This window comes from Eumetopias jubatus, unplaced genomic scaffold (assembly GCF_037043125.1).
Source record: "Eumetopias jubatus isolate StellerSeaLion01/CBP00866 unplaced genomic scaffold, mEumJub1_p1.0 scaffold_8, whole genome shotgun sequence".
In the NCBI taxonomy this organism is placed as follows: Eukaryota; Metazoa; Chordata; class Mammalia; order Carnivora; family Otariidae; genus Eumetopias; species Eumetopias jubatus.
Window position 1 is genome coordinate 131,940,624 of NW_028274814.1, and position 14,479 is coordinate 131,955,102.

Genomic DNA, 14,479 nt, shown 5'->3' on the forward strand with positions numbered 1-14,479 from the left:
CATCACTGCCTTAAAAGAAGAAGGGCAAGGACTCCAAAAGTTTGCTGGAAGGAGGAGCTTTACCAATGGATGGAGGGAACTGTGCTGGGGCTGGGAAGGAGCCGGGTGTCAGGGAGCTGCTCTGGAGGGTGGGACACCCCCCCCAAAGGGACAACCGGAATAGGCAGGGTTATCTTGTGCACTCTCAGGGACAGGCAGCTGTCCTGGCCCATCAGACCATTAAAGACAGCAAGTCCAGAGTTCCAGGGACTTGTCCAAGGACACAAAGCAGCAAGGTGACCCCAGGAAGCCAAAGTCCCCAGCCAGTCTCCAGCAGGGGAGCGGGCAGGGGCAATCTTTAGCTCAAGGTGGCCAGAAGGTCCTTTGGAGAGGGAGTCCAGGGCAGCATCCTTTGGCAGGCCCAGATAGGCCAGTACGGGCTGGAGAGGCCTGTCCTTGGCCTCTGCCTCCCAAGCATGGAACCCTCTTTGCCTTTAAGAGGAGTGCAGGAGTTCTTGAAACCCAGGGCCCACGGGCCGGCGGGAGGGGCGGAGCCCAGAGTCCGGCCGCGCTGGTGGCAGGAGCTGGCTTACCTGCTTCCCGCCACCGGGGTGGGGCGGGGCGGGGCCGGGGGCGGGGCCACCACACAACCTGTGGACGGCCAGGCGGCCGCCTGCCCGACCGTCGCGGGGACCGGCCGGGGGGCCTGCGGGGGGCCCGGAAGCCGGGGGCGAGCGAGAAAAGAAACTTGGAGAGAGGAGTGACCTGGGGGCCGGGGGCGGAGTCGCGCGCGGAGGAGGAGGCAGCGAGCGGCCGCCGGAGCGCGGCTGGCCCAGGAAGCGGAGAGCGCCGCCCACCCATCCGGGGCGAGAGCGGCGCTGCGGGCGCAGGCAGGCTGGGCCGGGGGCTGCCGGGCCCTCGCCCCCCCACCGTGACCCCGCAGCCCCCAGCCCGCGCCCAAGATGATGAAGAGGCAGCTGCATCGCATGCGGCAGCTGGCCCAGACGGGCAGCTTGGGACGGTGAGTGTCAACCCGCGCCCTCCCAGCCCCACGCTCGCCCCCGCCGGACCCTAGAGGACGTGGAGGGGTGGGGGAGGCTTGGGACGGCCGGACAGCCACCCTCTGACTGGCCAGAGGCCTGCTTTCTCTCCCCCCGCCTCTGAATGCCACCCCCACCTCCCGGCCAGAGAAGGAGGGGCAAGGCCCTTTGGGGAAGGGGGCACCCCCACCCCTCTGCGTGCAGGGAGGATCAAGGATGCTGGGTCTTCTCGGCTTCCATGAGCCTCTTGAGCGAACGGTCCTCCCTGGCCTCACTTGTCCCCTCTGTACAATGGGGACAGCTAGTCATTACGGTTGCCTGGAGTGGGGGGGGGCGATCAGGGCCCCAGACCTCGGGGGGGGGGGAGGGGAGGAGACTAGGTCCCGGTGTGGTGGGAGGAGGGGCCTGCCTTGTCCCGCTTTGTGCCTCTCCCCCCACCCCACCCCAGCCCAGAGGCCTCCAGCTTCTCTATCTTGCTTCTGCTTTTCCCAGCTTCAGGTGGAAACATCCCCGGGTGTCTCTGTTCTCACCCCCAGGGCCCCAGAGCCGATGAGAGTGGAGGCCAGAAGTTTGGGGAGCTCCCGGGGCCTATCTTCTCTCCTCTTACCCCTGTGTTGGGAGTTTCCCATTCTCTGGGCCCAGGGGAGGGGACTGAGTGTCCAGGCTCACACAGGCATCCGTGCAGTGGGAGACTAGAGCCAGGGTGGTCAGGCCCCCTTGCTCTGGGCCTCAGTGTCCCCATGTGTCCCTGGGCAGGGGTTGAGGGCCTGCACAGCCCTCCAGGCCGGAGTCCTGTGTTACTGACCGACAGCCCAGGAGTCTGAGCCCGCACACTTCCCGTTCTTGGGGCTGGCCCAGCCTCCTCTCCCCAGGGTCAACACCAGAGAGGCTGAGGTGGCTTCCCAACCCCACCGCCTTGGGTTTCATCCTCTCTCTCTCAGGACACAGCCCTGGGTGGAGGAGGAAAAAGCCATGTATCCTATTCCCGCCCCCACGGAATGTGCTCCGACTGGGATGAGGCCGGCAGGCCGGCCACCCACCCAGGGCGGGCCCCAACGAGGAGGGGCCCTGGGAGCCACTGGGGTCCAGGTGCCCTGTTGAAGGGGCAGGGGGAGGCAGGGGGTTTCCTAACCTGGGCCACCTCAGCAGAAGCTCCTCCCTCCCCCACAGCACCCCGGAGACTGCCGAGTTCCTGGGGGAGGACCTGCAGCAGGTACATGCCTGGGCCAGCAGCGGGTGGCAAGGCAGGCCTGCGCAAGCTGTCAGCAGAGGGCCGGGCCAGGACGCCATTTGAGGGGCTGGGTTGAGTCATTCCCCAAGCTGTTGGCCGTGGGGTCTCCAGGAGGAGGGGAGAGAAAGGTGGTTCCTGCTCTGGGAAAGAACAGGGCAGAGGGGGGTGGGGGACAACAACCTCCCGTGATCCATAAACTCTGAGCCCCCCCCCCCCCCGCCCGCCCAGGTGGAGCAGCGGTTGGAGCCGGCCAAGCGAGCAGCCCACAATGTCCACAAACGGCTGCAGGCCTGTCTGCAGGGCCAGAGTGGGGCGGACATGGACAAGCGGGTGGTGAGTGGGGGTCCCAGGGAGGTGGGGCCCAGGCAGGACACCTCTTCTCAGTGGGGGAGTGACGTCAGGGCTGGGGTCTCCCTGCTAGTCCGAGCCTCTGGCACACCAAGGGGGCGGAGCCTGTGCTGTCCCAAGACCCCTCAGGCACCCCACTGATGAGGCTATAGTTCTTCCCCACCCCTCCTGGACCCTCGCCCCCTCTGCACCCATCCCCTGAGCCAAGGCCAGGCCTCTGACAGCACCTGAACTTCTCACAGCCCCCAGAGCTGAGCAGAGCAGGCCCTCTAAACGGAGGCAGTGCTGTGAGGGCTTCCTGAAGGAAGTGGCATTTGAATTGGTATTAATACTCACTGGTATTAATCAACAGCGAGTATTTGTAACTGATGACTGCCAGTCTGTTAAGCTCTTTTTTTTTAATTTATTTTTTTATTTTTTTTATTTTTAAAGATTTTATTTATTTATTCATGAGAGACAGAGAGAGAGAGAGAGAGAGAGAGAGGTAGAGGGAGAAGCAGGCTCCCAAGGAGCAGGGAGCCCGATGTGGGACTCGATCCCAGGACTCTGGGATCATGACCTGAGCCGAAGGCAGACGCTTAACCATCTGAGCCACCCAGGCACCCTAAGCTCTTTTTTTTTTAAAGACTTTATTTATTTATATGAGAGAGAGAGAGAGAATGAGAGAGAGAGAGAGAGCACGAGAGGGGGGAGGGTCAGAGGGAGAAGAAGACTCCCTGCTGAGCAGGGAGCCCGATGTGGGACTTGATCCTGGGACCCCAGGATCATGACCTGAGCTGAAGGCAGTCCCTCAACCAACTGAGCCACCCAGGCGCCCCTGTTGTTAAGCTCTGTGAACGCATTGCCTCACTTCACGCTGAGGACACCCCTAGGAGGAGGCTGCCTTTATTAGCACTTTGTACAGATGAGGAAATGAACCCACAGAGGTAAAGTCTTAAGGTCACACGGCTAGTAAGTGGCAAAACAGATTTGATCCCTGGTCTTTCTGACTCAAGCTGGTGCTCTTCTTAACTCTAGGTGGGAGGGTTTTGAGCTCAGCTGTGACTGAGTGCGAGCCACCGATGCCCTGGGGCAGGGGAAGAGCCCCACTCACCTCCATTCTCCTTCCAACTGTGTGACCTTGGGCCAGCTCCATGCCCCCCGTTCTTAGTTTTCTGGTGTGTGAGGGTACTTGGTCGTTCCTTCAGGCGCAGTTGACTGGTTTCTGGGAGGGGAAAAGGGCACCCCAGATGGAGTGGGGTGGGGGCACATGGTCACAGGGTGATGTCGCTCTGCCGTGCCCGGTCGTCCTGTCTCCACTCCCACCTGAGACTGTAGCCCTCCTGGCTTCCTTCCTCCCCTGTCCATACCGAGTGCCTCAGTGGGGCTCTGTCCCCAAGGAGCTGTCTGTGTGCTTGGGTGGGGTGGAGGGTGACCCGGCAGGTGAGCACACGCTCACAGCCAGACCCTGGCCTTCCTGCAGAAGAAGCTTCCCCTCATGGCTCTGTCCACCACGATGGCCGAGAGCTTCAAGGAGTTGGACCCTGATTCCAGCATGGGGTGAGCACAGACCAGGCCCCAGCCCTCACCCAGAGGTGCCGGGGGGTGGGGGGTGGAATCTGGGCTGGGAGGGGGGGTCCAGGTGAGGGAGGGCATCCCCTGTGGAAGGATGACCGGGCTGAGGGTAGTGGCTGTGCTGGGGGCGGGGGGGCAGTGTCCAGGTCGGGGGTGCGGCCAGGCCTGGGAGGATGTTTGAGAAAAGATGAAGGAGAAATAGAAGGGGCAGGGGGTGATGGGGAGGGAGGAGGCCCCACCAGGTGTTTCCAGATGGGGGTGAGGAGCTGTGGGGGCTGGGCCCACCGGTGCTGTGTCCACAGGAAGGCCTTAGAGATGAGCTGCGCCATTCAGAACCAGCTGGCCCGCATTCTGGCCGAGTTTGAGATGACTCTGGAGAGGGATGTCCTGCAGCCGCTCAGCAGGCTGAGTGAGGTGACCCTCCCCACTGCCCCCAGCCCCGCTCCTCGCCAGCGTCCCTAGCCTCCACTCTTACCTCCTCAGCCCACTGACCCCCTCCCTCCCCGTGCCTACCCCCAGGAGGACCTGCCCGCCATCCTCAAGCACAAGAAGAGCCTGCAGAAGCTGGTGTCCGACTGGAACACCCTAAAGAGCAGGTGGGAGCCAGAGCCCCTGGGTGGGGCCCACGCCTAGGTCAGCCCACAGAGGTGGCCGTAGAACCCACACTCCGAGGGTGTGGCAGGGCCCACTGGGCATAGTGTGTGCACGTGCTCATACCAGCTGAGGGTGATCCCCAAAGCCTAGGAGAGCCAGAAATGATCCTCCAAGATCCCTGGACAGCAGGGATCTCCCACCCACCCCTTGCCTGGCTGTGATCACCAAGCCTACCACCAGGGGGAGGCCCTGAGCACTCATGGCCCCCGCCTAGCCGAGGCCCCTGGCAAGTGGGGTTCTGGGATGTTCATCCATAAATCCCAGAATCCTGGGTGGTCAGGCATATGGAGGGGACACTTGGCTCTGGACAGGCAGTGGGGGGACACTGACCACCACCCCACCTTGGGATCGTTGCCAGGCTCACTCAGGCAGCTAAGAATTCAGGCTGCGGTCAGGGCCTGGGCGGTGGAGCCAGCGGTTACAGCCATACGGCCACTGCCACCAAGGTGGAGACGCTGAAGGAGGAGGAGGAGGAGCTGAAGAGGAAGGTGGAGCAGTGCAAGGTGAGCAGGCGCTTGGAGTTCCTTGGGTGGGAGGAGGGTGCCAAGGGCGGGTCCCGTCCCCATTTCAAGGAGGGGAAGCTGAAGCTCGGAGGCGTGATGTGCCTCACCCAACGCCACACGGCCAGGAAGCGGCAGAGCCAGGATTTGAATTCGAGGCAGTCAGCCTCCGAGCTCATAGCCTCTTCTGTCTACACCACACATAATTCCTGGGAGGCAGGGACCTGGTCTGTTGGCCACGGTCTTGGCGGGGTTGCTGGGTGAGTCGAGGAATGAATGGTAAATGACATAAGCCACTGTGCTAAGGGTGTGAGGTGCAGAGATGAGGTCTAGATGCTGTAAAAAACCGCTCAGGAGTTCCAAGGGGTTCCTGTGGGCCGTGTCCAAGTGCAGACCGTGCCAGAGAGAGGAGAACTGACCGGGGCCCTCCACGTAGAGCTTGAACAAGTCACTAACCCTGGGTCTCGGTTTCCCCGCTGGGCCCCAGCCTCACCAGTGTGAGCCCTCCCCTTTCTGTCTCCAAGGACGAGTACTTGGCCGACCTATACCACTTTGCCACCAAGGAGGACACGTATGCTAACTACTTCATCCACGTGAGTCCTAAGACTGGGCTCCAGCCCCTGGGACTCAGGGGTGGACACCAGGGGCCCTGGGACACCCTTCCAGATGTGGGAGGGAGGGGTGTGTTCTTAGGGAGTCCGGGAAGGCGCAGCATCCCTCACTCCCTCTGGGGGTGCCCCCTTGTCTCCACAGCTCATGGAGATTCAAGCTGACTACCATCGCAAGTCTCTGAGCTCGCTGGACACAGCCCTGGCTGAGCTGAGGGAGAACCACGGCCAAGCAGGTGGGGACAGAAGCAGGGCCTGGCCCTGCACCCCCGACCCCAGCCCTGCTCCGGACATGTTAAGAAGCTTGCACTCCATCCTGAAAGGCCCTAGGGAGCCATGGATGATTTCTGAGCAGATTAGTTCTGATTAGATTTGTGATAGAGAGAGCAGATTAGTTCTGATTAGATTTGTGCTGCTGGGTAGAGGATGGAGTGAAGGGGCAAGACAGGAGTCAGGAGACCTTCAGGAAGCAGAAGCAAGGGGGCGGTGGCCTGGACTGGGGCAGAAATGGTGGAGGTGGGTGGATTCGAGAGAGATGTTGGGCGATTTCAGGTTATGTGGCACAGATGGCTGGGTGGGAGGTGGCACCATTGGCCAAAGCAGTAGCCCTCGCGGATGTCTGGGGGTGCCCTGGCCTGGTTGCCAGGGAGGGGAGGACCCTGGGCCGCTGATCTGTCTCGTCCCTGCAGACCCCTCCCCCTCGATGACGGCCGCCCCCTTCTTCAGGGTGTATGGGGTGTCACTGGCAACCCACCTGCAAGACCTGGGCCGGGACATCGCCCTGCCCATTGAGGCCTGCGTCATGATGCTGCTTTCTGAGGGCATGAAGGAAGAGGTGGGGCCCATGGGGGCGGGGTGGGCAGGAGCCCTGGGGCCCTCCCTCTGTCCACAGCTCCCACCGGCTGCCCCGTGCTGGTGCTGTAATCCCACCATTAGAGCCCAGGTCCCACCATTAGAGGCCACGGCCTCCTGTTGCCAAACGGACACCAGCTCCCACTTAGGGATGCTCGTGAAGCAGCCATTGTGCTGTAGAGCCTTTACGTTTCTTGCTCCATTTAGTAATCCCAGAAGCCCTTGCAGGAGCCTTCACTGGCTCCCTTTCACAAGGGGGGAGACGGAGGCCACAAGGAAAACATGCCCAGAGGCACACGAGAGGGTGGCAGTAAAGCCTGGGGCCCCCGTGCAGTCCCTGCTGCAGGCGGCCTGCATCCATCCAGTGCACCAGGCTGTCGCTAGTCCATCAGCTCCTTTCCTGAGGACAGACCTTTAGGAGGTGGAACCTACTCGAAGACCCACTTGGGCTTCCTCTCAGCGCTGCTGGGCCTCTTCTCTCCCTCCCACTCCTAACCAGACACCTGTCTCCCCACCGCTTTCCCAGCTCCTCCCAGACTCCCCACTTTGTGCCAAATCCTAGGCCTTGAGAGTGAGGGCAGCCGTGCACACCGTGACCCCCATGCTGCCCATCTGACCGGTTGGGGACCCGGGCCCCATGAGGGCCAGGCGCCCACCCCGGGCGAGCCAGGGCCTCCCAGCCAGGACCTCTTCCCCTGCCCACCCTTCCATGACCCCCCTGCCCATTTCCTCTCGCACCCCAGGGCCTCTTCCGTCTGGCGGCCGGAGCCTCAGTGCTGAAGCGCCTCAAGCAGACCATGGCCTCGGACCCCCGCAGCCTGCAGGAGTTCTGCTCTGACCCCCACGCCGTAGCAGGTGCCTGCTCCCAGGAGCCCGGGGAGGAGGGCCTTCCCCCGCGAATCCCTTCCCTGCAGCTGCGTGAAACGCTCCCATGATAGTTTGGCTGTGAAGGCCTGGTAATCGACACCTCGAGAGACATAGGGGTCTATAAAGGGGCGGGGGGCATGATGAACCCCCTGCGGTGCGCGTACATTTTCCTGGGAACAGGTCCGCTAGACATCATCATTTTCTTCAAAAGGCCCAGAGCCCAAAGAAATGATCAGACCTGGTCATGTTAGTGTGAACAAAGGCCTGGTTCCTAACAGAAAGCGCTGGGCACCGGGGTGGAGGTGGGGGCTTCAGGGACTGTGTCCAAGACCCCTGCCACCACTTCAGGTGCCCTCAAGTCCTATCTGCGGGAGCTGCCAGAGCCCCTGATGACCTTTGACCTCTATGACGATTGGATGAGGGCAGCCAGGTGAGGTGGGGGGGGTGCTGGGGAGGGCGGGGCTGCAGGGGTGGGACCCTGGGGCCCTGGACTGGCTCACCAGGTCTCTCCCCCTCCCCAGCCTGAAGGAGCCAGGGGCCCGGCTGGAGGCCCTCCAACAGGTGTGCAGCCGCCTGCCCCAGGAGAACCTCAGCAACCTCAGGTGAGCCTGAGCCCTCCCCCTTGTCGTAGGCAGGTTGTGCTAGTCATGTTTTTTCATACTAGACATCGAGCTAAACACACACCTAGAACCTTTGAAGCCAAGCCACCTGGTTTGAAAGTCCCCCCTCTGCCACTGTGTGGCCCTGGGCAGGTGATCTGAGCTCTCTGTGCCGCAGTGCCCTCACTGGGGAATGGAGCGCAGCAGTCCCTACCCCGCAGGGCAGGGAGGGAGATTCTCAGCTTAGCTCAGCGCCTGACACACACGTGGCACTCAGCAGGTCAGCTCATTTAACTATTAAAAAATTTTAGGGACGCCTGGGTGGCTCAGTCATTAAGCGTCTGCCTTCGGCTCAGGTCATGGTCCCAGGGTGCTGGGATCGAGCCCCGCATCGGGCTCCCTGCTCAGGAGTCCTGCTTCTCCCTCTGCCGGCCACTTCCCCTGCTTGTGCTCACTCACTCTCTCTCGCTCTCGCTCTTGTTCTCTGCCAAATAAATAAATAACATTTAAAAAAAAAAAAAAGTTTAAAGCATCCTGAGGGGGACCTTTGCCACTCTTGGGAAACCCCAGGCTGAGAAATTCCCAGGCCTCAGGGGCATCAGTGGGTGTTCGTGGCCCTGTCCTTGACCAAGCCCACCTTCTGCCTCCCCAGGTACCTGATGAAGTTCCTGGCACGGCTGGCTGAGGAGCAGGAGGTGAATAAGATGACGCCCAGCAACATCGCCATCGTCCTGGGGCCCAACCTGCTGTGGCCCCCTGAGAAAGAAGGGTGAGGGGCTGCAGCCTGGGGGAAGGGGGCAGTCTCTACCCCAACTGTCTGCTGCTTATTTTACCCCTGGGCCTCAGCCTCCCCATCCTTGCAGTGGGTTGAGCAGCTCCTAGTCTCAAGGCTTGCCGTGAGGAGCAGCCCAAAGGGAACATGGACCCCACAGGACAGCTAGGCGTCCTGGGTGAGGGTGGTAGTGGGGTGTTTGGGGGGCTGGCAGTCCAGAGATCTGGTTCTAGCCTCACCCCCTCGCCCTTTCACAAATGCCTTTGGAAGTCACTCTCTGGACTTCCATTTCTTCACCTGCAAATTGGAGAGAAATTATACAAACTTTGAGGCTTTTTGTTTTGGGAACCAGATGAGATAATGAATGGAGAAATGGTTTATAAGCTGCAAAGTGCTGTATGTGGTATGGGAGGGGTCATTATAATGCACCTGGCCACAGATAGCAAAAGATTTCATTCATTTGCTGAGAACGATTCCTCTGTAGAGGCTCAGATCCAAGAACTGTGAGGAAAAGGGAACCATCTTGCCTCATGATGCCCTGTCGTGGGTGAAGGAGGGGGGGAACACTGGACATGTGAGCAACACACTGGCCATCCACTGGTGGTCTGTGAGCTTTCTTTTTTTAAAAGATTTTATTTATTTATTTGAAAGTGAGAGAGCATGAGCAGGAGAGGGGGAGGGGCCGTGGGAGAGGAACAAACAGACTTTCCAGTGAACAGAAAGCCTGACTCAGGGCTCCATCCCAGGACCCCGGGATCGTGACCTGAGCCAAAGGCAGACGCTTAACCAACGGAGCCACCCAGGCGCCCGTCTGTGAGCTTTCTGAGAACAGGCACTTGATGCGATTGGGCTGGAAAGAGAGTTGGGGTCACAAAGACTTTAGGAAATGGACAGCTCATTTCTGTTCCCTTTTCCCCTAGGGACCAGGCCCAGCTAGATGCAGCCTCAGTGTCCTCCATCCAGGTAGTAGGCGTGGTCGAGGCTCTGATACAGAACGCCAACACCCTCTTCCCTGGAGGTAAAGTTCCTGCCTTTGTTTTTTGTTGGGTTGTTGTGTTTTTTTCCTAAGGTTTTATTTATTTATTTATGAGAGAGAGAGCATGAGTGCAAGCAGAGCAGGGGTGGAGGGGCAGAGGGAGAGGGAGAAGCCGACTCCCCGCTGAGCAGGGAACCCAATGCGGGGCTCGATCCCAGGACCCCAGGATCATGACCTGAGCAGAAGGCAGATGCTTAACCCACTGAACAACCCAGGCGTCCCGAAGTGCCTGCCTTTGTGAACATGTCTCTTTGCACCCTCATCTGCCCAACTCAGTGCCCTCCAGACTCAGTTTCAGTCCCTGCCAGCCCCACGAACTCACTACGAGACCTGGAGCACATTGCTTCTCTGTTCTGAGCCTCAGTGTCTCATCTGTAAAATGGGGATGATCCTGCCTACCTTGTGGGATTGTTGTGAGGCTCGTGTGGGAGCCGGATGTTAGGGGAAAGGGCAAGTGGTCCTGACACTGGCGGAGGTTCTGGAAGTTAAGACCTGCTTCCTTCTGTCTGCAGATGTCAATTTCAACGTGTCAGGCCTGTTCTCATCCCCTGGCCCCCAGGACAAGGTCAGCAACAGGCCAGCTGCTGAGGAGCTTCCAGCAATTGCTGCGGCCGCCTCAGCTCCAGCCCCGGCCTCTGCAGCTACCAAGGAAAGGTAAGGACTGACAGATATGACTGATCCCCCTCTTTGCCCCAAGACGTCAGCCTGAGGCACCATCTCAGGGCTTCCAGTAGGATTTTAGGAAATTCGATTATTGTATTTTCTTTTTTTTTTTTTTAAAGATTTTATGTATTTATTTGACAGAGAGAGAGAGAGACACAGTGAGAGAGGGAACACAAGCAGGGGGAGTGGGAGAGGGAGAAGCAGGCTTCCCGCCGAACAGGGAGCCCAACTTAGGGCTCGATCCCAGGACCCTGGGATCACAACCTGAGGCGAATGCAGACGCTTAACAACTGAGCCACCCAGGTGCCCCTGATTATTGTATTTTCATCCCAAATACCGGGGTTTCCCCATTTGGAGGGGCTGGGGTGGAGACTCAGAAGCGATATTCCTCTCAGCCTCTGATGTGCTCCCTCGTTTGGTATGTGGCTGTTTACTGAGCACCTACCTGCTCTGTGCTGGGCCCTGTTTGAGGCCCTGGGGATTCAGGGAAGGAGGGGGCTGGTCAGCTGGAATCTGTAAATACCTTCCAGTCTTCTCTTTGATCTTTTCAATCTGGAAGGCTCCGTGGTGCCATGGAGGTACCATGGCTCTGTACCAAGCAGTCGTAGCTTGCTTTCACACAGCCGGGGCCCAACCCCAGGCTTTCCTCAGATGAGCAAGACAGACAGACACGGCCCTCAGCGCTTGCTTTTCCTTGGGCGGGGGGGGGTAGTCACCAAGCATGCCAACAGATGGATACTGTCGTGCTGGGCAGTGACTCGTGCCCTCATAGAAGAGGAGAGAGCAGGTTAGGGGGCTGGACTGGGCAGCTGCTTTAGCGTGGGGATCCCTAAGGAGGCGCCAACTGAGCAAAGAGCTGGAGGAAGCCAGGAATGAGCCATGCCCGCCGCCCCCCCTTCCGCTTCTCATCCGCTGTCTGGCTTCTAGTGGCCAGAAAATCCATTGAGGTTCAGATGGAGGTTAAAAGCCCAGGCCCTGCTTTCTACCTGCCTTCCTGGCCCACAGGAATCCACGGACCCTCTCACAGGGTCACACGGAAGCCAGGGGTTCAGTGGAGATGCAAACCCTGGCCAATGCCAGAAGCATCTTCTGGGGAGATGGGGGCAGCCTGGGGACAGATCCCAGGCCCTGCCACAAGGTGGCAGGGGACAAGTCCTGGGAGAACCCAAACTCGGCCTATTGGCTGCGAGTCTCTCCAAGATTCCAGGAGACTCCTGAGAGGCGGCCAAGCCTGACCCTGACCCTCTCCTTCCTTCACAGGGCAGAGTCCGAGGTGTCCCCCAGACCAGCCTCCCCCAAGGTCAGTAGCAGTCCCTCGGAGGCAGCCACTCCAGCGGAGGACATGGCTCGGAGGAGTAAGTTGGCAGGGGGAGAGAGAAGGGGAAAGAAGGTGCGCAGGGAGAGGGCCCATGTTTTCAGATAGCTGGCGAGGCCAGAGATCCAGGTGGCCAAGAGCACAGGTTTGCTGCCTGACACTCTGGTTCAGATTCCAGATCTGTGACCTTGGGCAGGTGACTGCACCATGTCTGCCCCTCCTCCTCTGCGTCATGGAGCGATAACCACACCTGCTCTGTAGGGCAGTTTGTTAAATGGTGCTGCCTGACTCACACCTGGCACACAGTACATGCTCGATGAAGCTCAGGCCTCACGGGGGGTCGGGGGGCTGTGGAGTCCGCCCCTCCAGAAGTCCAGAGAGTGGAGTGAAGAGGAGGGAAGGTGGGATGGAGGCTTCAAAGGGCAACGCGAGGGGGAGGTGGGGGTGGTGAGAAGAAATTTGGGGCTCCCCTGTGCCCCTTTGGTGCACGTACCTGTTGACTTGGCCTAAAGCCAAGCAGGTGAGAAGGCCCAGGGTTCAGATGGGGAGACCCTGCTAGGGACCAGGACACTTGGGAGGGCCCAACCAGCCCAAGAGGCACTGGAGTTTTCTACATGGGGGGTACAGCTGACAAATCACAGAGGGACCTTCCTGCAGGATGGGGCGTCTAGGGATATGTGCTCACTGGAGCATAGCACCTCAAGTGCCCAAAGGTCCTCGTGCCAGCCCTGGGAGGTCCAGGCTTGCATCCCATCTCCCCGATGAGGAAACTGAGGCCCCAGGGGCCATGTGATTTGCCCAAAACCCACAGTGGGTGGAGGCAAGGCTAGGACCAGAGTCAGGCCTCCTGGCCCCTCAGCTGCCTCATGAGGTTGGAACTGTGCAGTGGGATCTCTGAAAACTAGGGTGGGGGGTTTCTGGTGGGCTCCTGAGAGGGGAGCAAGACCCCAGAGTCAGGGGGGACAGCTAGCATTTCTTTGTTCAACAAATACATATTGAACACCCACTCCGTGCCCCCAACACTGTGCTAGGCAACCTCACATAGGATGGCCTCACTTCGTTTACCTTCTCATCAGGGAGTCGAGCAAAATAAAAACGGACATGCTCCTTTCAGAGGGCAGAAAGCCCTATGAAGATACAACAGGAAAATATGACAGTACCTGGAGCAGGGCAGGGGAAGGGGTACTCTGGCTGAGGGGGTGAGGCCCATAAAGAGAGGCTGAAGTGATGAGGAGCCAACCGTGGAAACAGTATTCCTGGCAGAAGGAATGGCAGATACAAAGGTCCTGAGGTGGATGCCTAACTGCCCCTGTCCTTCCTCCACAGCCAAGCGCCAAGCGCCAGCCCGGCCCACCATGCCGCCCCCCCAGGTCTCCAGCACGCGCTCCTCCCCTCCAGCCCCACTCCTGCCGCCTGGCTCTAGCAGCCCTGTGATCCCCCAGGCTCTGCCCCGCCGTCTGGTTAGCAGCAACCTCCGGGCCCCTACAGTGCCACCCCCCTTGCCCCCCAATCCTCCCCAGCCCGCCCGGCGCCAGAGCCGGCGTTCACCAGCCTCCCCCAGCCCCGCCTCCCCAGGGCCGGCCTCCCCAGGGCCGGCCTCCCCCAGCCCTGCTCTGAGCATTCCTGCTCAGGTGGACCTGGGGGCGGCCCCAGAGGAGGGAGGGGCCCCTGAGGCTGTAGGCGGGGCCTCCACTCCCCCAGCCATCCCCCCTCAACCCCGGCCCAGGAGCCTTGCCTCAGAGACCGACTGAGCGGGCTGCCCCTCCACAGCAGCCCCTTAGCATCTCCTCCCTCCCACCTGTCCGCCCAGGACACAGCCCTCACCCTTCCCCGGGGTGGGGGCCTCCAGCTTTTGCCTACAAGTGCCTCGGTGCCCGCTGGGTCGGCCCCCATGGCAAGGAGGACTCAGGACAGTCCTCCACCTCCAGACCTTTCCCTCTGCAGCCACCCTGGGCTTGGGGATCCCTCACCCGACTCGCAGCTCTCTGGCAGGGTCCCCGGGGAGCGGCCGGAAGGAAGGAGGGGCTTGCCTGCTCCTACAGGGCTGTTATTTTTCTCTTGCCAACAGATTGTTTTGTAAGGCTGGTAAATAAATTATTTTGGACAAAACTAGAGCAGCTGCCCCAATGATAGTTGGGTTGTTTCTTCGGCCCTCAAAATAAAGAAGCCACTTGCATGAAAGGGAAGATACTCCCTCTTCTTTGCCTCCTTCCTTTCTTCCTGTCTGAAAGAAAAAGGGCCAGCATTTTCAGCGCTTACTCTGCGCTCTCCACTGTGCTTTTCCATGCATGGTTTCCATAGAATCCTCTCCCGGGAAAGTAAGTCCCATTACCTTTGACTGGTTGAGGAGAGACTGAGGCTCAGAAAGCAACCTGCCAGGCACACAGCAAGTGAGGCATGGACATGGAATCAGGACCCATTTCTCGCCAATTCCAGAGCCTGAGCCTGTCCCTCACAGCCT

At 60.0% G+C, this 14,479-nt stretch overlaps 1 protein-coding gene across 2 annotated transcripts; it reads left to right on the forward strand.

Moving 5' to 3' along the window:
• The first annotated feature begins 637 nt into the window (after positions 1-637).
• On the forward strand, positions 638-14,211 carry SH3BP1 (SH3 domain binding protein 1). Of its 2 annotated transcripts, none has more exons than XM_028115464.2 (18): positions 638-1,000; positions 2,190-2,232; positions 2,479-2,583; positions 4,061-4,137; positions 4,455-4,566; positions 4,672-4,748; positions 5,165-5,309; positions 5,831-5,899; positions 6,060-6,150; positions 6,604-6,749; positions 7,510-7,621; positions 7,982-8,063; positions 8,155-8,235; positions 8,885-9,001; positions 9,925-10,022; positions 10,553-10,694; positions 11,964-12,058; positions 13,345-13,862. In XM_028115464.2, exons 1-18 carry the CDS (start codon positions 942-944, stop codon positions 13,767-13,769), a joined length of 2,076 nt encoding a protein of 691 aa, XP_027971265.2. In that variant the 5' UTR covers positions 638-941; the 3' UTR covers positions 13,770-13,862. The 2 variants fall into 2 exon arrangements, with proteins under 2 accessions (XP_027971265.2, XP_027971266.2); XM_028115465.2 differs by lacking the exon at positions 13,345-13,862 and adding an exon at positions 14,000-14,211 and having other exon boundaries at positions 639-1,000.
• Positions 14,212-14,479: the final 268 nt, after the last annotated feature.

What these genes read in the sequence shown, in the direction of transcription:
- SH3BP1 (XM_028115464.2), top strand. Translation starts at nt 942, where the DNA reads ATGATGAAGAGGCAGCTGCATCGCATGCGGCAGCTGGCCCAGACGGGC. An exon ending in CTGAGGGCATGAAGGAAGAG is followed by an intron (nt 6,750 to 7,509) that starts GTGGGGCCCATG and finishes CTCGCACCCCAG; the next exon opens with GGCCTCTTCCGTCTGGCGGC. An exon ending in TGACCCCCACGCCGTAGCAG is followed by an intron (nt 7,622 to 7,981) that starts GTGCCTGCTCCC and finishes CCACCACTTCAG; the next exon opens with GTGCCCTCAAGTCCTATCTG.